The sequence below is a fragment of the Procambarus clarkii genome, chromosome 6 (genome assembly GCF_040958095.1).
Source record: "Procambarus clarkii isolate CNS0578487 chromosome 6, FALCON_Pclarkii_2.0, whole genome shotgun sequence".
Lineage (NCBI taxonomy): Eukaryota > Metazoa > Arthropoda > Malacostraca > Decapoda > Cambaridae > Procambarus > Procambarus clarkii.
The window spans coordinates 21,218,015-21,242,429 of NC_091155.1; the positions used below are offsets into that span (position 1 = coordinate 21,218,015).

General features: G+C 41.4%; 1 protein-coding gene across 1 annotated transcript in view; it reads right to left on the reverse strand.

The window, feature by feature from the left end:
- The window catches only part of pic (DNA damage-binding protein pic), a 52,088-nt gene that overhangs the window by 18,564 nt on the left and 9,109 nt on the right, over nt 1-24,415 (reverse strand). The window contains exons 5-17 of the mRNA XM_045735923.2: nt 23,519-23,657; nt 18,319-18,468; nt 17,119-17,260; nt 14,457-14,678; nt 11,443-11,602; nt 10,091-10,199; nt 7,078-7,256; nt 6,366-6,526; nt 5,768-5,898; nt 5,245-5,429; nt 2,846-2,969; nt 1,750-1,957; nt 1,124-1,302 (exon numbers count right to left, since the gene is read on the reverse strand). Coding sequence (XP_045591879.1) covers nt 1,124-1,302; nt 1,750-1,957; nt 2,846-2,969; nt 5,245-5,429; nt 5,768-5,898; nt 6,366-6,526; nt 7,078-7,256; nt 10,091-10,199; nt 11,443-11,602; nt 14,457-14,678; nt 17,119-17,260; nt 18,319-18,468; nt 23,519-23,657 — 2,089 coding nt within the window. The remainder of the gene's footprint in view (nt 1-1,123; nt 1,303-1,749; nt 1,958-2,845; nt 2,970-5,244; nt 5,430-5,767; nt 5,899-6,365; nt 6,527-7,077; nt 7,257-10,090; nt 10,200-11,442; nt 11,603-14,456; nt 14,679-17,118; nt 17,261-18,318; nt 18,469-23,518; nt 23,658-24,415) is intronic.

Genomic DNA, 24,415 nt, shown 5'->3' on the forward strand with positions numbered 1-24,415 from the left:
ATTTTTAACCCTTAAACTGTGCAACACGTCACATGACATGTTGAGTACCTTACCCAAAATTGCGCATCATGTCATGTGACGTGTTTGAGTACTACGCAAGATTTAAACGGCCAGCGGATACCCCGGGTTCACCTCACCTTCATCAGGGCTCTTGTAAACAGAAACCATTTTTTTTTTAAATCGTGGGCCACATTCCCGGGTGTGAGGGGCCTCAGTATTGAGTGAGCCACCAAGGCTGATGCACGCAGCATGAGCTCACAGCACTGCTGTTCAGCTTGTGACCACAGCATCTCCTAAAAATGCCATAATATACATGTATGCAGGCGATGAGTCACAATAATGTGGCTGAAGAATGTTGACCATTCTCAAGTCGATTGAGAATCTACTTGAGAATGGTCCAGGATGGACCGAAACGTCGTCGTCCCTTCACCTTCTTGTGTGTGGTCTGGTCAACAATATATATGTACATCTATTATTTAGCAATGATAGTATTACAGAAGACCCCTGACTATGATAAAAATGACAAGGATTCTGATAATAGCAGGATTGTTGTGATAATTAGCGCTGTAGTGGGAGGAGTAATCTTAGTGGGGAGGAAGGTAGTGTTGTCTGCTGACTGTGTGACCACCTTTTACTGTCTGGACTCACTATACCAGCTTAGTTGTTCGCTATGGTGAACAAAACATGCAGATACTTATATATAACATCTGCATATAGTGAATAAAAGCAAAAACAGTATGGTGGGAGGAGAATGGTGGCGAGACAGGTGACGTGGTGAGGGGAGGGAGGGAGTGACAGCCACTGCCACTCACCATACCAGCTTAATGGTTCGTTATGGTGAACACAAATGTAGATACTTATAAATAATGTGTAGTGTATATATAGTGTAATAACAGCAAAAGGAGTGTTGGGAGAAGCCATATTGGTGAGGTAGCAACATCTGCATGATTTGTCATGCTGGGTAAGGGTGACCACTATGCTCTTTGGGCACTATACTGCCTTAGTTGAACAGTTATGGTGAACAAAACATGTAGATACTTATATATAAATAAATATATATATAATATAATATATCTATATATAATATAAGTAACTAAAGCAAAATGATATATCACATGTTTACCTGCTGCAGTTTACCCTCGCCAAACGAGAAGAGAATAATCCGTCCCTGTTTCGACTCGGACTCTTCAGGGTTGACGAGTGCTGTGCCCACAACATAATACACAGTTGGGTCATCCTTCAGCCTTGTGGAGCATATGCTTAATGCATACTCTCCAGGATGGAAACTGTGACAGTGAAGAACTGAAGAGAAAATGTTATTTAATTAAAACAAATAATAAGGAGCAAGGACATTCTTGCAAAGGAGAGAGAGGAAAAAGCAAGGCAATATATCAAATTTGGTTCAATGACCAAATTGATGGTTAACGAGAAATCCTATGAGAGAGAGAGAGAAAGAGGGGGGCCCCCCTCTTCTCTCTCTCCCCCCCCTCTCTCTCTCTCCCCCCCCTCTCTCTCTTTCCCCCCCCCCTCTCTCTCTCCCTCTCCCTCTCTCTCTCCCTCCCCCTCTCTCTCTCTGTCTCCCTCTCCCTCTTTCTAGATCATGCTTACTCACTCTTGCCAGTTCATGCTCACTCACTACTTCATGAGACACAAGAGATATATCATGCTGATTTATGTTTCATATGAATTGCCCCTTTGCTAAACATTATTAAACTTTTTAATAATAATACTTTGTTTCCCTTATCATACCTTCAAAAGTATTTTGTGATATAACAAGAAGGTTGTGTGTCTCAACTTCTTGTCCAGGTTCAGGTGGAGGTTGAACTGGGGGCTTGAGTAAGCTGGACGTTGTCGATGCAGCAGACGTAGAGTGGGCACCCAGGGAGGCACACGCACCCCCACTACGCAATCCGTTATTGTCCATCACATCCACACGCATTGTTATTACTCCAAATGTCTGCAAGGTAAATATTAAATGCTGAAAAGAGTGCATGATGTAATGCCCAATTAAATACACAAATGTAAAACAGAATTATTCAACACATGAACAGAATTTATGAAACTAAACTTGTGAAACACACTATGGAGGCTGACTCCATACACAGTTTCAAATGTAGATATGATAGAGCCCAATAGGCTCAGGAATCTGTACACCAGTTGATTGACAGTTGAGAGGCGGGACCAAAGAGCCAGAGCTCAACCCCCGCAAACACAACTAGGTGAGTAATTAGGTGAGCAGATGCTCTGGAGAAAGTGCAATACCAGGCAACAAAAATCATACCAGAGCTTAGTCGTCTCTCTTATCAGGAACGGTTGTGGGCCACTGGGCTAACAATGCAGACCAGGCATGACAGGGCAGATCTCATAGAAACCTTCAAAATACTAAACAATTTGGACGAAGTAGAGACCGACACCTTCAAAAGATCAGATGTAACACGAACAAGGAGCAACAGCTTCAAGCTCAACAAACCTCCAATGTAGGACAGAAAACAGGAGATGCTTTTTCAACCATAGGTTTGTAAACCTGTGGAACCACTTTCCTGCTGAAGCCGTAAACGTCAAAACTCTGCTTTACTCTGTCAATACTTTTTAAATACTTTAAAATGCATGCATACAATTTGCACTGTTCAGCGACATTTACTCAAATTGTATACCGTATACAGTATACAATTTGTGCCCTTTAAGGGTTAAAGATAACATCAAACGTTTCAAGCAAACAATAATTTGACTTTTTTTTTTTTAAATATCTGATCATAGTTTATTGTTCCTACAGATAATTATAAAGGTAATTACAATTTTGTGCCTCAAAGAAAATTTCTTTAATTCTAGAGTGTGCAGCATTTACCTCTGTCTCCTCCTGATAAGCAATGCGTCGAGGGGTTTCTCCCAATGCAACTGTGCGGATGTGTAATTTTTGTATTTCATCAATGGTACCAATGGTAATGCCCTCACTGGTGGCTAAGGCAAGACTGAAAAGAGAGATGAACTTGTAAGACAAATAAAAGAAATTTATAAAACAAAATTGGGTAATGCCATTAAATATTTCTATACTGAAGCAAATTGTCAATAGTTCTTTTAACAGAAGTAATTAGGAAGAAGCAGCAGACTTGTAGTATAACACAGACTGTAGTAAACAAAGGAACCAGAAACAAATTGAAAGGTGGGAGGAATAACCTGGATGAGACTGGTGGTATACTTTCACACAATGACCTGGATGAGACTGGTGGTACTTTCACACAATGACCCGGATGAGACTGGTGGTACTTTCACACAATGACCCGGATGAGACTGGTGGTACTTTCACACAATGACCCGGATGAGACTGGTGGTACTTTCACACAATGACCCGGATGAGACTGGTGGTACTTTCACACAATGACCCGGATGAGACTGGTGGTACTTTCACACAATGACCTGGATGAGACTGGTGCTATACTTTCACACAATGATCTGGATGAGACCGGAGATACCTGCTTGATGGGGCTCTGGGAGTTGTTCTAATCCCCAAGCCTGGTCCGAGGCCAGGCTTGACTCGTGAGAGCTTGGTCCAACAGGCTGTTGCTTGGAGCAGACCGCAGGCCCAAATAACCACCACAGCCTGGTTGGTCCAGCACTCCTTGAAGAAAACTATCCAGTTTTCTCTTGAAGATATCCACGGTTGTTCCGGCAATATTTCTTATACTCGCTGGGGTGGATGTTTAACAACCATAAACCTCTGATGTTTATACAGTGTTCTCTGATTGTGCTTATGGCACCCATGCTCTTCACTGGTTCTATTCTGCATTTTCTCCCATATCGTTCACTCCAGTATGATGTCACAGTATTTTACCTGGTGTTGGTGTCCCGACTCCTGATCACTCTCTCAAATACAGTACTTTTAGTACCGTCACTCTCTCAAATACTTTGTGGGACATTAGTGCAACTGGTCTATAATTCTTTGCCAATGCTTTGCTCCCACCCTTGTGAAGAGGGGCTATGTCTGCTGATTTAAGTGCATCTGTTATCTCCTCCATGTCCAAGCTCTTCCTCCACACTATACTGCGTGCCTGTGCTACTGGCACTTTGCATTTCTTTATAAATACTGAATTCCATGAGTCTGGACCCAGGGCATGGGCATGTTGTCAATTTCTTTTTCAAAATCTGCCACGCTCGTGTTGATATTACTTATATTTACAAGGGTTTGGATATCACACAAGAGTTGTTGTCCGGATCTTCCACTTTCATGCTGTTTATTGGAGTGCTAAACATGTCCTCATACTGCTTTTTTAGGATTTCACTTATTTCTTTGCCATCCTCAATGCATGAACCTTCACTCATACGAATAGGTTCAATACTGGCAGTGGTTTTGCTTTTAATTTTGCACATGAAGAAATATTTTGTATTTTTCTTTATTTCTTGAATTGTTTTCTGTTCTAGCTGCCTTTCTTCAATCTGATATGAATGTTTCAGTCTCTGCTCAATTTCTTCAATCTCCTTGTGTAAATTATTCCTTCTTTGTATAGAGAGAGTCCTGTCTGTTCAAGCATCTCCATTATTTGTTTTTCTTTAGTAGTGTCGTCTGTGTTCTCTTTCTACGTTGGATCTCTTTCTGGCTTTCCTCAAAGGAATATGTTTCAGACAGACTTTAAAACCCAATATGTAAGATTACAAATTCTTGAAGCAACCCACATAAAAATAGAGCAACCCACCATAAATACCCAAATTACGGAACTATTCACTCTACCCACCATGAGAGTAAGAACAAGACCAGAACATGATGATCCCAACATAGAAGACACTGCTTAACATGCCACGCCCACTACACCTGATTAATTTTTGTATGTGTTTCGTACTCTATTTACGCCTTATTCTTCACACTTTACACCTTACTCTTCTCCCCTTCATGTCTTATTCTTGATCCATTTGTATAGACCTTTATACCCACTGTTTGATCCATTTGTCTTCACCTGATCCCATTGTTCACACCTGAACCCCGAATGGTATAAATCCAATATGACCTGTACTGTCCCATCACTTGAGAATGAACCATGTAGGTTCGAAATGTTGTGAAATTTTAAAATAAGTGTAATACATTCTACAGTTATTTATTTCACCTCGAACAAGGATGACTTTAGGAGAACTCTTCCAATTAAACCCAGATGCAGAGCACTAGTCAGAAGGATAGAAGCCCTAAACAAGAAATAAATAAAAAAATATATATATATATAAATAAATAAATGAATCAAGAAATTACAGTAAACTTACCTACTAGGATAAGCCTCTGCATTCAGTGGGCACATGTGTGTCACTTCTCTTAAATTGACTTTGGAGAAGACTAGCTTATGGTTAGACGAATAGATAACTGTGGGTCGGTCAGAACAAGCGAACACATTCGTCGAAGACAGAGAACGGAACCTTCGCAATGTTGTGGGCTGTGTTCCAAGAACCACCTGCAAATAACTTGCAACCATCAATGTACAGAAAACTTATGAAAAAACGTTTACTAAAATTATTCATTCAGGCAAGTTTTTAACTGTTAGTGCAGAGGTTTTGTGTGCTGGTATCTGTGTGTAAGGACTATGTCACGTGTGAGAAGACACGCAGCAGTTCAGTTGTAAGTAATAAAGCATATAACAAACAAGACTGGAGATAATTGGGAAAATGGAAAATATATTGTTGGACATAAAATGAAATTGATAAAAATATACAAAAAGCTATACAACAAAGTACACACATTGTACTGTGCATGCAAGATCATTTTTTAACAGCTTGTAATCATATATCTGACCTTCTTTTTATCAGAGAGGTAACCAGTTGATGGAGCATAGCTGAAATAAAATAGCTGGCCATCTCCCATGGCACATAAGAGGTAGTGGTGGCCCTCAAATGTTGTCATCAGTATAGAACGAGGAATAATATCTGTCAAAGGATACACACAATAAAATGAAGTCACCTAAATACATACATTTATATAGTGTTCATGTTTATGTGGTACGTTTACCCTGCATATCTAGGCATTCTTGCATGTACGCCTCATCAAACTATTCCCTCCCAAATACCTAACACTCCATCATATCTGTAGTAAGAATATAAGAATAAGGGAGTACTGCATAAGGCCTATATGTCCACACTAGGTGGGTCCTATATAATTTTAGATGGGTCCTGTGTAATTTTTCTCATTAATATAGTAATTAAAAAATATAAAGGCACACCTCATATCTACTGAAACTTAGTTTAGCCTAGTGCAGCCAACAGTCACATTTCCAATCATATACTTAACCCAAATTTCCATTGTTCTAAATATAAAAAATGTTTTACAATGAATGAAAAGTTATCTATAAGAAAAGTATTCAAGGTAATCATATATTCTTCATTACAAGCCTTACCTCCCCCAAGAAACTCTTTGGCATTTTCCTCTAGTGAAGGAAGGGCAAGAACTCTTGCAGATATGTCAGTCCAGAGGCCAACAGCCACAACAGATGCCATTTCTTCTTCCCAGAGAGGCGAGACATCAAGGCAGGCAACTTCATGCTCCACAGTAGTGGATCTTTAAAAGACAAATGTGTACTGTACGTTAATGCAGGAAAATGTTTAATTTAACACTTTACAAATAATGATTGTCAGTAATGGGCACCTCAAGTACATAGTCAGTCAGAACCAGCGTTGAATGTAATGAAATGTCAGTTTCTGGGTTAGCCACAGAGGCTCCCTGAAGCTATTACACTAATTAAGTGCCATACTACTAGATGTCATTAATTAATCACAGAGCTCTACTGGCCTACCAGTTGACAACTTTAAGGATCAGAGTCCCCACAGCCTGGTCTCTGACCAGGCCTCCTGGTTGCTGGGTTGATCAACCAGGCTGTTCAATGCGGCTGTTTGCAGACTGTCATACGAGTCGCAGCCTGGTTGATCAGATAATCTTTGAAGGGGCATGTCGAGTTCTCTTTTCTGAAGTTCCTTTGTGAACATGAACGTCTTAAACCCCAGTCCACTCTCAACACCTTCATTTGTGGAGGAATGTAAAGTACGTGATAAATGCTTAATAGTCAGGTACCAAAGGGCAAAAGTGTTAAAACATGTGGCTATGTAACTCACGCTTCAAGTTTCAAATTAGACTGCTGGATGGTGAGATAATAAATGTGTTGGCCCGCCGCAGCCACCACCTGGTTACTGTTGGCGGCAACTACAGAGATGTTGCGACCTTCTGGTGGTCTCCATTCACACGCCAGCTGCCCATTGCTTTCGGTAACTAAGCGGCAAGACGTTCCCGTCACCTATTGGAGAAACATTTGTCAATGTCAAATAGGTATACTGGTTCTCCCATCATTTACCTTACTTGAAAAAACAGTACTGAATGTAATGAAATGCAAATTTATGGTTGAGCCCTGGTGGCTCCCTGCAGCTATATGCCGAGATGGTAAAAGCTATTAGGTCACATCAGCCACAGAGTTTTATAGGCCTACCAGAGGCCAGAGCAAGACCCTGCCTGCCTCACAGAGACAAGAGTGGTCAAATTTCTTTTCACCACCTCCTCAGGGAAGGCAAACAGAAATTCAGCACATCAAAGCAAACTATTGTATGAGCTCACTTGCCCAAATTCTGCTGAACTGGATATAGTATTTGGGTTATCCAGGTAAAATCACTTCCATTTATTTTTCTGGCAAAACTTCACCATATCCAGACAACACTCCAGTTAATCAGAGATTTGGCCAGATCGTTCAGACTGGCATAGATTCTAAATCAAGTCCAGATAACTTTCTGCCAAACTTCACCTATATCTTAACAGAAATTTGGAAAACCCGAGATTTTGTCCGATACTGCAGACAGGCATCAGGCAAAATCTCAGACGGGCCATACCATATTAATCCTGTACAGCAGTGACACGAGGTATGGGAGGTATTGGGGTAGGGGGGGGTGTAAGGAGAGAGGGGAGTAATGGGAGTAAGTAGCTGTCACGACTGAAAGAAAAATGACAGGTTGGATACAACGACCTTCCAAACAAGGGATGCCATACCCATGTTTATACTTTTCAAGACACTAGTGCTCTCTAGGGTGGAATATTGTTGCACACTAACAGCCCCATTCAGAGCCAGAGAAATTGTTGAGCTGAAGAATTTGCAAAGGTTTTTCCACTAGAATCCACACTGTCACATAAATTATTGGACCAATTAAAAATCCTAAATTTGTATTTTCTAGAATGCAGGCAAGATACATAATAATCTACATATAGGAAATATTAGAGGGAATGGTTCCAATTCTGCACACTGAAATAATAACATATGGAACCAGTGGACATGGCAGGATGTGCAAAATAGCCCTATTGAAATGCAAAGATGCAATAGTTATGCTGCAGCAAAACTTCAGCAACATCAAAGACCCAAGACTTTTCAACACCATCCCGCTCCACATAAGGGGCATAACTGGCTGGCCTCTCAGTGTTCAAGAGAGAACTCGTTGAACACCTCCAAAGGATACCTGATCAACCAGGCTGTGACTCATATGTCAGGCTGCAAACAGCCACATCCAACAGCTTGGCTGATCAGATGATCAACTTGGAAGGCCTGGTTGATGGTCCAGGTCCACCATTGATAGTCCACTCCAAGAAACAGGAAGGAACCAGGTCAGACCATCTGCGAGAACATTGAACACATCCCTAGACATGAACAGCATGGAGAGCAAAACCGTGAGAACTCATCAGACGAGCTACAAGAAGAATCTAGCTCTAAAGAGACAGGAACTAAAACGAGACCTCTCCCCATTGAGATATGAACTATGAAGGGAACAGTTCAAATGGAGCTAGAGCTCAAAGAGTTCAAATGGAGCCCATAGGAATCCAAAACCTCTGCAGCGCATGCTACACGGTTGCAAACTCACGAACCCTACTGAGAGCCAGACAAAGGGGATAGCAACGACCCTGCCTGACCTGCAAACCCTCAGATGTTTCAGGGCAGAGGAAGATCAGAGCACGGACAACAAACAACCGTCAAACTCTCACATACCAAGAGTGGGTCTGGGGAGAATAGAACTTGCCACATCAAACCAGCAAGGGATTTCCAAGGCCCAAAGGGTAAACCAAGTGGGAGATCCAACACTGGGGACACTATGCCAGACTTAAAGCCAGGACAGAGGGACCACAATGCCCTTGACTGGATTGTACCTAGATGAGGTTCTGTGATTTCTTCTACTCCCCAAGCCTGGCCCAGAGCCAGGCTTGACTTGTGAGAGCTGGGTCCAACAGGCTGTTGCTTGGAGCAGTCCGAAGCATCATACATCCACTACAGCCTGGTTGGTCCGGTACTTTTTGAAGAAAACTGTCCAGTTTTTTCTTGAAAATTTCCACTTTTGTTCTGGCAATATCTTTTATACTTGCTGAGAGGATATTGAACAACCATGTACCTCTGATGTTCATACAGTGTTCTGATTTTGCCTATAGCACCTCTACTCTTCACACACCAGATGACAACTCTGTCAGTGCAAAGGCAGCGTAAGGGAGCACCCAGGAAAGAAAGCCCTGAGCACATGCAGCTTCACATACACTAAATGCCAGGCTCACACTATACAACATTGTACACAGAAACACCACAAAGCCAAAGTCCCAAAAAGCACTTGGCTGAAAAAGTGAAGTCTGCACAGGAGTCAACCAGGGGACTCTACAGCAGTTATGTGGTCTTGACTGCATCAGTGTCTAGAATTGAGGACACAAGCCCTTGGAGGGCATGGTCCCCTCCCCCCTCCCAAATAAGTGGGATAAGTCTTTCAAAACTAGCACATGCTAGTTTTGAAAGACTCGATCATTTGTTTACATAGTTAAAGCAAATACCAAATTTTCATTTAAACAAATGAACCCGAGGGGCCCAGATTCTGGCTCTGGTCCCGGTAGGCCTAAGAACTCTACAACTGATGGGACCTAGTAGTTAGGAGTCATCCCAGCGAGACAGCTTCAGGAAGCCACAACATTCTCCCCGCAAGAAAAGTGGTTAATATTGTCTCTAGTAGAGAACTTTTTGGGGAAAATGGGTTTGCAACCCAATACGTCAAGGTTTGGAATATACTTTAGCAAAATATTTCATAAATTTCTTATGAATAACTAGCATTGATAAAACTATACCTGAAGTAACTGCTCATATTTAACATTGGAGGATAAAAAGGTCTGTTGGTCGGCAACGAAACCAGTAATCTCTGTCTCTTCTACCTCCTCACCACTCAATGTCAACACCCTGATAAAAAAAAAAATTATTAACAAGGAATCAAAGATAAATAATAAAATTAGATATCACACTAATACAAAATATCTGTACTCACCTAGTTGTGCTCTTGGGGGTTGAGCTCTGGCTCTTTGGTCCCGCCTCTCAACCGTCAATCAACTGATGTACAGATTCCTGAGCCTACTAGGCTCTATCATATCTACATTTGAAACTGTGTATGGAGTCAGCCTCCATAGTGTGTTCCACAAGTTTAGTTTCTAAAGGAACATGAGGTCACATTTTATAATACGTAGATGCACGAAACCTTGGCTGTATGCTGTGAACGCGTCTGGCTCCCACAATGATGGGAGAACACAACTATCATTGTGTTCACTGATATCTGCACCTTGTATATACAGTACATAGTTTTTATTAGTCGGGATCATCTATTTGGACACCGATCACGTACATTTTTTTTCTCTTGAGTCCTAGCCGTGGACAGGACTCGCATCCACTACAAAAATACTTGTATAAAATTCATTTTTTATCCGAGCGACCTCGGGATAGTTTCAAAATAAGCGCCTTTAGAATGTACACAATTTGATACCAAAATGAAAGATGTAACATGAAACTTGATGTCAGAACACTTGAAAGATTATAAAGATTGTAAGTAGTGCTGTGGCCCCAGACTGCACAGCTGTGCTGTGAGCTACTGTCGTATGCACCAGCTTTGGTAGTACTTAGGGTCCTGCAGCCAGGAGCGATACACAATTTTTTTTTCAAGATGGCATCTGTTTACTGGAGTCCTGAGAAACAGGATGTGTACCCGCGGGAATTTTAAATCATCCTCCATATCTACAAACGAGTTTTCTCGGTCAGCTCGCCACCTGTTAGTCAAGATATCTCAGTAAGTACAGTGCAGGGGTTAAGGCCTTTTAAGGCTGATATGACATCTGTGTGTTGAGCCTACAGGGGGCCACCATTTGGCCCCTGCTGAAATATTTTTATTTAACTTTATATTTTTATGCGAAGGTAGGCATTCATGTATATTGATAGCCACACATGTCAGGGGTTAAGAAATATGGAAAATAATAACTTTTTCACACTGTGAAGGTTGTCCAAGAATGTAACCATGATGTTAGCATAAGATTTTATCGTATCAAAGCAAGCCAGACATAAGACTGTCATTCATAATAAGGAAGGCAATGCAATAGATGTAAAATAACATGGTAAATAAAAACCACAAATGAAAACACAGAACAGCAGCGACACCTACCTGGTGAGGCCAACAAATGAGAGGACGATAGTATTGTGATGCTTTCCTGAATTCACACTCAGTGACCACATGCCCTTGATACCGTCCAGCTCAATAGAAGCCTGCTCGTGGATGCCGATCCCGTTCCGAATGATCCGCAACGATCCTTCCTTAAAGGCACCTGAAATTTTTTTAATTTAATTTGAATATCTATGATACCTTGTTCTCTCTGAAAACTGGCTTTACCTGAGGGGATGACACTATAGAATGTATCCCTAAAACTGCATCCAACTGTTTAAATCTTTTCAAGAATAATTTACATTTGGTAAATTAATTGTAGGTGGTGGTCAAGCCACCACTTAAGCCACTACACATACTTGCACCAAAAATGAGGTAAGGAGAAAATTAAGAATGCCTCGGCAACAGCAAACAAGCAAGGAAAGGAATGAAATTGAAAGGCAGTTAAGAACAAAAGAAAATAGAAGTGCTAATAACAAAATATAGCAGTTTGCAATAAGGTTTATTCTAGAATTATGCGGTTTAGGAAACAAAGAAAGACTGAAAGAACTTGATCTAATGTAACTAAAAAGAAATCATGAAAAGAAAACAAAAAGATGAAAAAACAGCATTGAATGTAATGACACGCCTCTTTCTGGTAAAGCCCGGGTAGGTTCCTATGCTATACCGCTGACATTCCTGCATGTTAATTGCTCACATCAGTCGTAGTAGTTCTGTTTGGTCTACCATGGACCAGCCAGAACACAGCCACCCTTACAGAGGCGCAGGGAGTTTGATAATTCTCAAACTTTCTGGGAAAAGCATCCTGAAAGTCACTGATGCTTTACTGACAACTGCAAGGTTCACAGAAAATGAAGTATTGAAACCACCAAACAGCTCCCAAAATGATTCAAACTAATGATAGGTTCACTCAAGATCAGCTCGAATCCATTATTACTAATCACAATTACAAGGCATTACCCACCAACGAAGTGGGAGTAGCACTAATGAGCGGAAGTGCTAATTGCATGAAGTGTTGCTTGCTGGGTTTCTTTCTGGAGGAGTTATTTTGATCTTTTCGGATGTCGATTGCAAAGGTTAACCAGACAGTGGTCTGTTTTGATTCGCCTTCCTTTCTGGGTCCTTCGCTGGTCGATGGCAATTATAACATACTTGAAATGTAAAGTGCTCATAGATAATTACTCCCTGCACCTCTCTGAGGGAACCAGATTCTGGTTTATGGTCCTCAGTAGGCATAAGGACTCCTGTGACTGATGACCACAAACTAATATAGCACATATCAGTTCAGATAGCTTCATAAGCCGATGGAGCGCCTCACAGAAAAGTCTGGAAAATGTATAGAGAATTTGGAATAAAGAACAATAGAGAGGCACTAAAGAGAACAAGGAATAAATACACTCAAGTCAGGAGAGAAGCTGAGAGGCAATTTGAAAATGATATTGCTACAAATGCTAAGGAATAACCAAAGCTATTCTGTAGCAATATCAGTAGAAAAATGACAGTATACTCCGTACAGCATACTGACCTTGTACTCAGATTGAAGAAACAAGGGAGGACCTCTCATAGAAATGCGACGAACTCAACAAAAGATTTCAGGTCTTTACATTAGAACCAACAAGGAGACTAGTATCATTGACAAAAATTTCTTGTAAAGTGCTGGAGAAAGTAATATCAGGTTGAGAATAGTGGAGCATCTCAAGAGAATCAACTTTGTAACAAAAAATCTGAAAAAAAATTAGAAATGGAAAATTGTACCTGACAACCTTGATTGAGTTTTATAACAAAGCTAAAATAAGACAGAAAAAGGAAGGTAGACTGCATTTTTATAGACTGTTAAAAAGCATTTAGCATTGTTTCCCATGGAAGACTGGTGTACAAGATCGAGAAGCAGCCTGGGGTAACTGGGAAAACATTGAACTGGGTAAGGGAGTATCTGAAGGACAAAGCAAAGTCACAGTTTGAGAGGAGGTTTAAAGCTGGAAGAATGTAACGAATAGGGTCTCACATCGCTCCATCCAGAGACCGCTGCTATTCCTAATTTATGTTAACAACCTACCTGAAGGAGTGAGCTCAGATATGTCAATGTTTGCAGATGATGCAAAGCTGATGAGGAACATAAAGACAGAAGAGGACTGCAGAAAATTACAAAAACTTGACAAGCTCCAGAAGTAGTCAAAGTCGGTCAAACAAATGGATGCTGGAATTGAACCCAACAAGTATATGGTAATGGAGGTGGGAAAGGGAGAGAGGAGACCAGAAGACATTTACACCATTCGGAGAAGGCAGTTACAGGAATTAAGAAGAGAGAGAGAGAAGGATCTAGGAGTGGATATAAGTCCGACACTCACACTAGAGGCACACAAACAAGGTAACATCGGCAGCATATGGGACAGTGGCAAATATAAGAACATCGTTTATCAACTTGAATCAGGACTCTTTCAAAGCAATCTACACAACATTTGTTAGACCAATACTGGATTGTGCATCACTGGCATGGAATCCGCATCTTGCGAAGCATAGGCCCAAATTGAAAAAGTTTGAAGGTTTGCAACAAGATTGGTGCCAAAGCTAAGAGGGTTAAGCTATGAACATAGGCTAATGGATATAAATCTCACAGCCTTAAGAGGACAGAAGGAAGAGAGGGGATATAATCACATCTTACAAAATACTGAGGGGAACAGATAAGGTGGATATGGATAGCCTCTTCAGATTGAGAGAAACCAGGACAAGAGGACACAGCTGAAAAGCTGAAAACACAAATGAGCTGAAGAAGCATAAGAAAGTACTTGTACCTGGTACAGGTAGTTAACCAGTGGAATCTGTAAAAGATGAAGTTGTGGAAGCCATCTCCATCTACAACTTCAAAGCCCAATTCGACAAAGAATTGAAAAGTCAGAATACAGTAATTAAGTTGAAATGCAACAGGTACAAGGCTAGTAGGTGAGGCATGAAGAGCTAGACCTCACTCTGCCTTAGAGACTGATAGGAAAGTACACAGATGACTATACCATACTCACCTGAGCAAGTTACAAGCTGTCCTTGTCCTTGTCGTTCCAAATCAACTACAACCATATCAACAATAGGTCCGAGATTGTTGAATGTCTGCATGACAGTCACATACTGGCCTGATGAGTCTGCCTCAGTATTTAGCTTTATTAACTGAGAGTCACCAAGGCGGGATCCAACAAAAACCACACCATTGTCCAGGTACGTCAGGCACTCAGGAATTGAAGTTTCCCCTGTAACAAAAATTATGAAATAATTGGGTGACTTTAATTTTAGTGGAATAAACTGGCTTAACAGAACAGGGAATAGCAAAGCAGAAAATGTGCTGGAATTAATTAATGATTACTTATTTAAGCAACACATTAACAGTATCGCTCGCTTTGGACACCGATCACGTACATTTTTTTTCTCTAGAGTCCTAGCCGTGGACAGGACTCGCGTCCACTATAAAAAATATTTGTATAAAATTCATTTTTTATCCGATCGACCTCGGGATAGTTTCAAAATAAGCGCCTTTAGAATGTGCACAATTTGATACCAAAATGAAAGATGTAACACGAAACTTGATGTCAGAACACTTGAAAGATTATAAATACATTTTTGGGTGTAAATTTTAAATTTTAAAATATTTGTTAAAATTCTACTTATTGTGCTATTATTATGGGACTAGTTTTAAAATGCGCACCTTTATTTTGCAAACAATTTGATACCAAAACGAGCGCTGTAACATGAAAATTGATGTCAGAACACTGGAAAGATATGAATAATTTTGATGATGAGCGTCCAAAATTAAAATATTTGTTAAAATTCCAGTTATTGCTCTATTATTATGAGACTAGTTTTAAAATGCACGCCTTTATATTGCGAACAATTTTATACCAAAACGAGTGATGTAACATGAAAATTTATGTTATCAAACTGAACGAGTATACATATTAGGTTGTGGTGTGCGACGTAGCACAAGAATTAAGGTGAGAAAACTGAAACAAGTATACACATTTTACCGATTTTTTGCGCTCACAGGTAACTATTCCGACTTTAGGCTTTGCTGTGGGGAATCTCACCAGGCCTTTGGACATTATAAGCATATACATCTGCAGGGAATTTAATTGCAAACACAATGATACCAAAACGAACGACGTAGCACGAGAATTAAGGTGAGAAAACTGAAACGAGCATACACATTTAGGCGTCGCCGCCCGCTCGCCCGCACCATTAGCCCCATGACGTCAAAGTCTGCGGTGCTCACGTGGCACGCACGATAATGTTAAGTAACGAACACACAAAAAAATATTTTACAGTGTTAACTAACAGGGAGAGACAAATTAATAACATCGATATAGGAAGTGACCTAGGGAACAATGATCACAAAGAAATCAGATTTAGCATAGAATGGAATACATGTGTAAGAAAGAATTTTGTCAAGTGGCAGATTTCCAAAAAGCTGATTTTAACGTCCAAAGAATTTTTTTTTTTGTGTAATAGATTAGAAATTCCTGGGCATGGGGTGGGGGGGGTGGGGGTTGGGCCGGTCTTGGAGTGAGATGGAACCTAGCGATGGGTTACGTAGCAAAGGATTCAAAATGTAATTACCTAAGTGTAGTTACAGGATGAGAGCTACGCTCGTGGTGTCCTGTCTTCCCAGCACTCTGTCATATGATGCTTTGAAATTACCGACGGTTTTGGCCTCCACCACCTTCTCACTTAACTTGTTCCAACCGTCTACCACTGTTTACAAATGTGATGGTAGATGCAGATTAATCTGCATCAAAAGTTTGGTAGATGCAGATTAATGTTCATATATGTAAAGTTTTGAGGCTAGGTAATGGTGATAGTGTTACAAGATACAAGCTCTCGGATTGTTCAGATTGCAAAGTCGGATTGCGAAAGGGATCTGAGAGTTATGATTAGTAAGAATTTAGAGCCAAAAAATCAATGCATAAATGTTTGAAATAAGGCAAATAGGACATTGGGATTTATTTCTCGAAGCGTTATTAATATAACACCTGGTGTCATTCTTCGTGCTATATCTTCCTCTTGTTAGGCCCCATTTAGATTATGCAGTTCAGTTTTGGTCATCATCCTATAAAATGAATATAAATTTACTAGAACGCATCCAACGTGGGATGAAAAAGTTAATCCCGCAAATTAGAAACCTTTCATATGAAGAGAGATTGACAAAGCTTAATTTACATTCTCTAGAAAGGCAAAGAACTTGAGGTGATATGATTGAGGTATACAAGTAGATGAATAGGCATAACAAAGTTGATATTAAGAGATTACTAAATGTATCGACTACTAAACGCACAGTAGAACATGAAACAATGGGTATAAATTGGATAAGTTTAGATTTTGGAAAGACCTGGGTAAATACTGGTTCAGTAACAGGGTTGTTGATTTGTGGAACCAATTACTGCGTAACATAATAGAAGTAGGATCCTTTGACTGTTTCAAATATAGGTTAGACATATATATGAATGAGTTTGGGTGGATATCAATAGGAGCTGCCTTGTATGGGTCAATAAGCCTTCTGCAGTTTCCTTGATTCTGATGTTCTTAATTTAATAGTTACAATTTTATGTACAAAATTATTTACCAATTTATATTTAAAACTAAATGAATATAAATACAAGGTAAAAATATAAATAAGAACACAAATTAAGTCTTTTCTACCTAAGAGCTCCACTTTGACGACAGCTTCTGCACGGTCATCTGATTTGTCCAGCAGCAGCATAAACAGACGCCCCGACATGTCTCCAAGAAGGTATCTGGATCCATTGGCATCCACTTTGCCATAACAAACGATAGTACTTGTCTGTTGGAAATCAAGATTTTTAAAATTTATTCTGCTAATCCCTATGTAACACTCATTCATACAGCACATTTATTAACACACAGTACAGTAATACTATTTAATTTAATAACGGCAAAAAATCAGTGTTGAATGTAATAAAACTCCAGTTTCTGGGTGAGCCTCGGAGGCTCCTCGAAGCTATCCAAATTGATATATATATATGATATATTAGTCGGGGTCATCAGTCACAGAAGTCCTTATGCCTATCAGGGACCACGAGCCAGAATCTGGCCCCTTCAGAGAGGCGCAGGAAGAAATGACCTATCAGGGACCACGAGCCAGAATCTGGCCCCTTCAGAGAGGCGCAGGGAGAAATGGCCTATGAGCACATTACATTTAAAGCATGTCATAATTTCCATCAAAAACTAACAAAATGACCACCTGGGCCAAACGAACAGAACCCCCAGCACCGGAGAAAAGCAACCTGATCCCTAATGGCCAAAGTCAACAAAAACAAAACTTTTCCGAAGCAATCTCAAACTGAAGGGGCCACGACATACTGAGGAGAAGAAAGAAATGAAAGAACCCGGTCCAAAGACCAAGACACCTCAGGTGGCGCATGAGCAGGCTGGAGGTGAAAAAATGCACAAGAGAGATCTAATCCCAATGATCTAGATCTAATCCCAATGGTAAAAGATGGGTGAAAACCATTATGAAAGATATAGCAGTAACTAAAGAGGAGGTAAAGAAACACCTGGAAGAATTAGGTGTAAGTAAAACAGTAGGACCAGATCAGAATTCACTTTGGATACTGAATGGTGCAGCAGAGAGAGGGTGGGACAGAGGAAGAGAGATGAGAGAGGAAGAGGGGAAAAGTGACCCGAGTGCAACTGGGTAGCCCATCTAGTATAATACCAAGTTTGCCTACTAACACTTCCTTAATTAATCTGCACTATCATCTCGTATCTTAGTCAATATTAATTATATTAATACAAATAATAAATCGTCTACAGCTTACTAATAAATAATGTTTGAACCATTAACAATTCCTAAAAAGATTTCAATATACAGTACTGTACCTTGATAAGTGCTGGAGCCACAGTAACATGTGAGGTGCCTGTCAAATATGTGATTGTTTCCTGCCCAATAATGATGGCCCCACCATATGGCTCGGGAACGGCAATTATTGTCGAGGCTTCTGTCTCCACATTGTCTTGCTTCCAAGGCATCTATTAAAAAACCATTAGTCAATGTTAAACAATAAAAAGCTGGTTATGCTTGTTATATCCAGTTTATAGTAACTTCATTACCAAAGACAACCTAATTTGTGTCAGTAAACAATATTTTAGCATCTCTCTCAAATTAAGAAACATTGTAAATAAAATCAGGCCCATATTATTAAAGGAGTTTCTTGACAGCCATCCATCAGAGCAACAGTTTAAGTACCTTGTTCTGATTGGTGGTTATAGATACAAAATTTCAATGATAGTAAGGAGAGAAAGCAAATTGTAAATACTAATAATTCAACACCTCTAGATAAAGGTCAGGATTAAGTTCATAAGTCTTTCATATCCTACACAAGCTGGTACAGTACACGCACCGACGCACACAGTAAATAATTACACTAATACACTAATTACACTAATTTTCAGGAACTGATGCTAAGTATAAACTATCAATATATAAATATTAAATGATCAAATATTAAAACTCAATGCTGTATATGAAATGAGTAGGATAATACTGGTACTGATAAAATCAGCGCGTTGAATGTAATGAAACACCATTTTCTGGAGGAGCCCCAAAAGCTCCCTGAAGCTATCCAAACTGATATGTGCTATATTAGTTTGGGGGTCATCAGTCACAAGTGTCTTTTTGCCATTTCTGGGACCATGAGCCAGAACCTGGCTTATCGGAGCAATGACCATATGAGCACTTTACATTTAAAGTATGTCATAATTGCCATCAACCGTCGAGGGCACCCAGAAAGGCAAAACAGAGCAGACCACAATCTGGTGAAAATTGCGACCTACATCCAAAAAAGAGCAAAAGAACTTCCCCAGAAAGAAAAACAGGCAACACCTCATCCAACTAGTACTCCTGCTCGTTAGTGCAACCCCCCCCCCCCCATGAAAGGGAGAGGAGGGGGGGGAGCCAGCAGCCTACCACCTCAGTTCTTGAATGATATTGACTGTCAACTGGAGAGAGGGAGGGAGGGTGTCAGAGAGCCTCTGGGGCTTGTCCAGAAAATTATGTTTCATTACATTCAGCGCTGGTTTTCTGTGGGGAGACTCATTGGCTCCCTGAAGCTAACTACCCACAGATAAGTAAAAAACAGGCTTACCCAGGAGACGGCAACACCGCAAATATCAAGGCGAAGTGGAGACTGATAGCCGCAACAGGCTCCTCAATGCAACACAAGGCCATATAGGGGCCCGGGACATCACGAGATACTTGGCGGCCAGGACACTGCTCAACCTCCAAAACCCCCCCATGCCCGAATGTCAACCCAAGACATAGTACCAAAAACAGCTGCAAGAGCAGCATACTTCCATGCATCATGGGCATGAGGGTACACCACAGACTCTTGAGGTTATCTTGAGATGATTTTGGGGCTTTTTTTTTTTTTTAGTGTCCCCGTGGCCCGGTCCTTGACCAGGCCTCCACCCCCAGGAAGCAGCCCGTGACAGCTGACTAACACCCAGGTACCTATTTTACTGCTAGGTGACAGGGGCACAGGGTGAAAGAAACTCTGCCCATTGTTTCTCGCCGGCGCCTGGGATCGAACCCAGGACCACAGGATCACAAGTCCAGTGTGCTGTCCGCTCAGCCGACCGGCTCCCCTGGCTAGACTGGCTAGACTAATTACACCAGACAATCTGAGACACACGAGGACTGGAACAGGAAACTGGATCCACCCAGAGTGCGTCCACTGTCACCGAACCAGTGGCCCGCAGGTAACGACGTAAAGCCACCACCAGACACAGCACATGATGCACCTCTGGCCTGACCAACCGAGCATCAATGACCCAAGAACCCCTCCGGAAAGCAGCCGTCTCGTTCTTCTCCAGAAAAGAAGGCTGCAAACGAACAAAACTACCACCAGGACCAAATGAACAGAACTCCCGGCGCCGGAGAAGAGCATGAAGCTCCCCAACCCGACCCCCAGAGGCTAAAACCAACAAAAATAAGGCTTTCCCAAAGCAATCCCAAACTGAAGGGGCCATGACAAACCGGGAAGAAAGAAAGGAAAGAACCCGGTCCAAAGACCAAGACGGCTCAGATGGTGTATGAGCTGGCCAGAAGTGAAAATACACACGAGATAGCTTGTGAAACGGAGCAGAAGTAACATCCACCCCGTACGCATGGTGAAGAGGCTACACCAGAAACCGCTGCTACACGCAGCTACAGAAACCGCTGCTACAGAAACTGCAGAAGCCTACACCTGCACGATAAGTAGCAACAGAATTCGGCATAAGATGCTAGTCCAGAAAAAGCTGAGAGAGAAAGGACAAGAAAACCTTGAATGGGTCTTTGTTTAGAGGATGGGCTGCAGACCCACGTCACGAGGAAGCACGGGTGAAGAGGTACTCATTGAGGAACTCGAGCGAGCCCCACAAGAATATCTGCAACACAGAAGAAACCTCCCGCCACTTAAGTATGGTATGTATGGTATGACAAAAGCCACGCTAAGAACCAAGAGAGAAAAAGGGGCAGTCTACCAGCCAGAAAGACTCAAGAACCTCCTAAAGCACCCAATCAGAAGAAGAACTGAACTCAAAAGAAGCTAGATCCGTCCGTCACAAAGGTGTAAACCGGATCTCACAGGAGGTACGCACCAAGGGCCTCCCGAACCTCCCCAGGGGAAATCCGAGAGGAAGGAACCTCCAGAAAGATGAATCTGAGGAACCCAAGAGCACCCAACGGTGAGCCGCACCCAATTCAAATTCATAAAGGGAAGGATAATACAAAAACCTGTTCCCCATGCAGCAATAACCCCTGCCCAAAGGGCAACAAGGACCCAAGCAGGGTCAAAAGAAGGCCAAGTGCTCGAAGCGGACTTCCCCCCGAGCCCCAGGAATCCCCAACAAATGCCCCAGGGCAGAGGCCTCATCCACACCCACCAACCCTGAACAAAAAGCTTCCAAGAATGGAATCTGCTGGGACAGCCCAGAAGCCTCGGCGTGAAAACGGGCGCAACCACTTCAGTGTCCGAATCAGAAGGGGCATCTCCCAAAGCCACCCGAGACTCTTCCTCAAGGTTACTAAAATACAACAGGAAAAAGAAGGTTGAGTAGATTGTACTTTCCTAGACTGTCAAAACACATTTGATATTGTTCCTTATGAAAGACCAGTGTATAAGATGGAGAAATATGCCTGGAATAATTGGGAATATGCTAGACTAGGTAACAGAGTATCTAAAGGACAGAAGCCAGAGGCAAGGTCTTCAGCTGGAAAGTGTAACAAGTGGGGGTACCCCATGAATCAATCACAGGACCACCACTTCTATTAATTTATGTTAATGAGTTACCCAAGGGGTTAAGCTAGTACATTTCATTGTTTGCAGATGATGAAAAGTTAACGATGAATGTTAAAACAGAAGATTGCAGCAAGTTACAGGAAGACATTAACAAACTCCAGGAGTGGGCAAGCAAATGGTTGCTGGAGTTCACTCCCAATAAGTGTAAGGTAATGAAGATGGAGTAGGGAGGAAGAAGACCAGAAGGTGTTTACACCATATATGGAAGATAATTTCAGGAATTGGAGAGAGAAAAAGATTTGGGAGTGAATACAAGTCCAATACTAACACCAGAGGCCCTTATAGACAGGGTGACATCAGCAGCATGGGGACTACTGGCAACCATTAAAATGTCACTTAGAAACCTAAACTAGAATACTTTCAAGGCAATCTGCAGAGCTTTTGTTTAACTAATGCTACAACATGCAGCACCGGCCTGGAACCAATACCTTGCGAAACATAAAACAAAAATTGATTGAGTAGAGGTTGGGAACTAGGTTCGTGCCAGAGCTAAGAGGGTTAAGCTATGAGGATTGGTTGAGAGAACTCGACCTCAAAACTTTATCTTGAGGTTATTCTGAGATGATTTCGGGGCATAGCGTCTCCGTGCCCGGTCCTCGACCAGGCCTCCTTTTTGTTACACACCCCCAGGAAGCAGCCTGTAACAGCTGTCTAACTTCCAGGTACCTATTTACTGCTAGGTAACAGGAGCATCAGGGTGAATTAAACTTTTTGCCCATTTGTCTCCTCCTCCACCGGGGATCGAACCCGGAACCTCAGGACTATGAATCCGAAGCGCTGTCCACTTAGTTGTCAGGCACCCACCTTGGACGACGTGCAAAACAAAGGAGATATGATCATAGCATTCAAGATACTAAGAGGAATAGACAGGATGAACAAGGACACCCCTTCAAGTTGAGAGAAAATAAGATAAGAGGACAAGTGGAAGCTGGAAACACAAATGAATTGAAGAAATATAAGGAAATACTTGTACCCAGTATGGGTGGTCAACAAGTGGAATGCTTAAGAGAAGAAATTGTGGAAGCCACCTCCATCAACATTAATATCACACCACTCACTCACTACACCATATATATTTATATACCTTGTGTTGATTCCAGGGGTCAAGGCCCCCACGGCCCTGTCTCTGACCAGGCCTCCCATATGCTCACTTTCCTACATAAAAGCTTCAATACATGTTCATTGATCTAGAAACCCTCTATCAACTTTATACTATGCTTTCTTTAAGTCCATAACTCCCATATACACCTGCAAGCTTTTCACATGCTTAAACACTGGTAGGCCCAAAATACCTGGATTGTACCTGGATGGGATTCTGGGAGTTCTTCTCTCCAAGCCTGGCCTGAGGCCAGGCTTGACTTGTGAGAGCTTTGTCCAACAGGCTGTTGCTTGGAGCGGCCCACAGGCCCACATATCTACCACAGCCCAGTTGGTCTGGAACTTTTTGAAGAAAACTATCTAATTTTCTCTTAAGGATGTCCACGGTTGTTCTGGCAATATTTCTTGTGCTCGCTGAGAGTATGTTGAACAACGGTGGACCTCTGGTGTTTATACAATGTTCTCTGATTGTGCCTATGGCACCCCCTGCTCTTCATAAATAGATAGATAGATATAGATAGATGATCCATGCTCTTCTATCCATGAACACTGACAAATTTCTCGACTGTTCACTATACTTCACCAATCACTATTTTACCACACACTTTGCTCACTTCAATATAACTTCAAATATAACTTACCTTTGAGAATTCCTTTTCTTTTAATGAAATCTCATGAGTTTTGATGTGTCTTCCATGAGTATCTTGATAAATAACAATTATTGTGGGATTAGAACAACCATATAAAAATTCTATATCTTGAATCTGAAGCTCATCAACTCTGCAAAGAAATGCAAATACTTGTATAATTATAAAAATTTGGTTAATAAAATACCAAAAAGCATGCATGCATGCATACACATATATATATAATATTATTTATTACACACACACACACATACATACATATAATTTACCCTAGGTATGTTTTGATCATAGCCAATCAAGGCAGGTATCCTCAGTCCCCATGCCAAGGTGGGCAAGCCAACTTAAAGTTAGTTTCTTTGCGGTCACTTTGATGCCAAGCAGCACTTGGAAGACTGAGTGTAGCAAGCCTTCTAGAGGTCATTCCAGGCTCAAGTAAGTATTCCCCAGCATTAGTATCACCTGACACAAGTGTTAGGTGATGTTTGTGACATGTGACACAAGTGTTACAAACCCTTAAACCAAGCAAGACATACATGTATGTAGGGAGTAACTGTCACGAAATTGCACTCATCGTACATATACAATTGAGGGTCTAGCGCACGATTTTAAATGCCTCAGTTACCCAACAGAGACCATGGTGAGCACATCACATTCCAGCAACCGACCCCCACTCAGCGCATTGTCCACACTGACTACAACATAAACATGTGGCTAGTTGATAAATGTGACACGATGGTAGGTGCCGTCTAGTGTGCGAGAAAATCTGTGAAGTGAATGAAGAAATTCTTTTTTCACCTCATTGACATTTGCTGTGATGAACTGTTTCAATATGTATCTCATGAAATCAGGCAAGAGACCCCCCAATATGTACATTCAGTGTTGCTCTAGTTT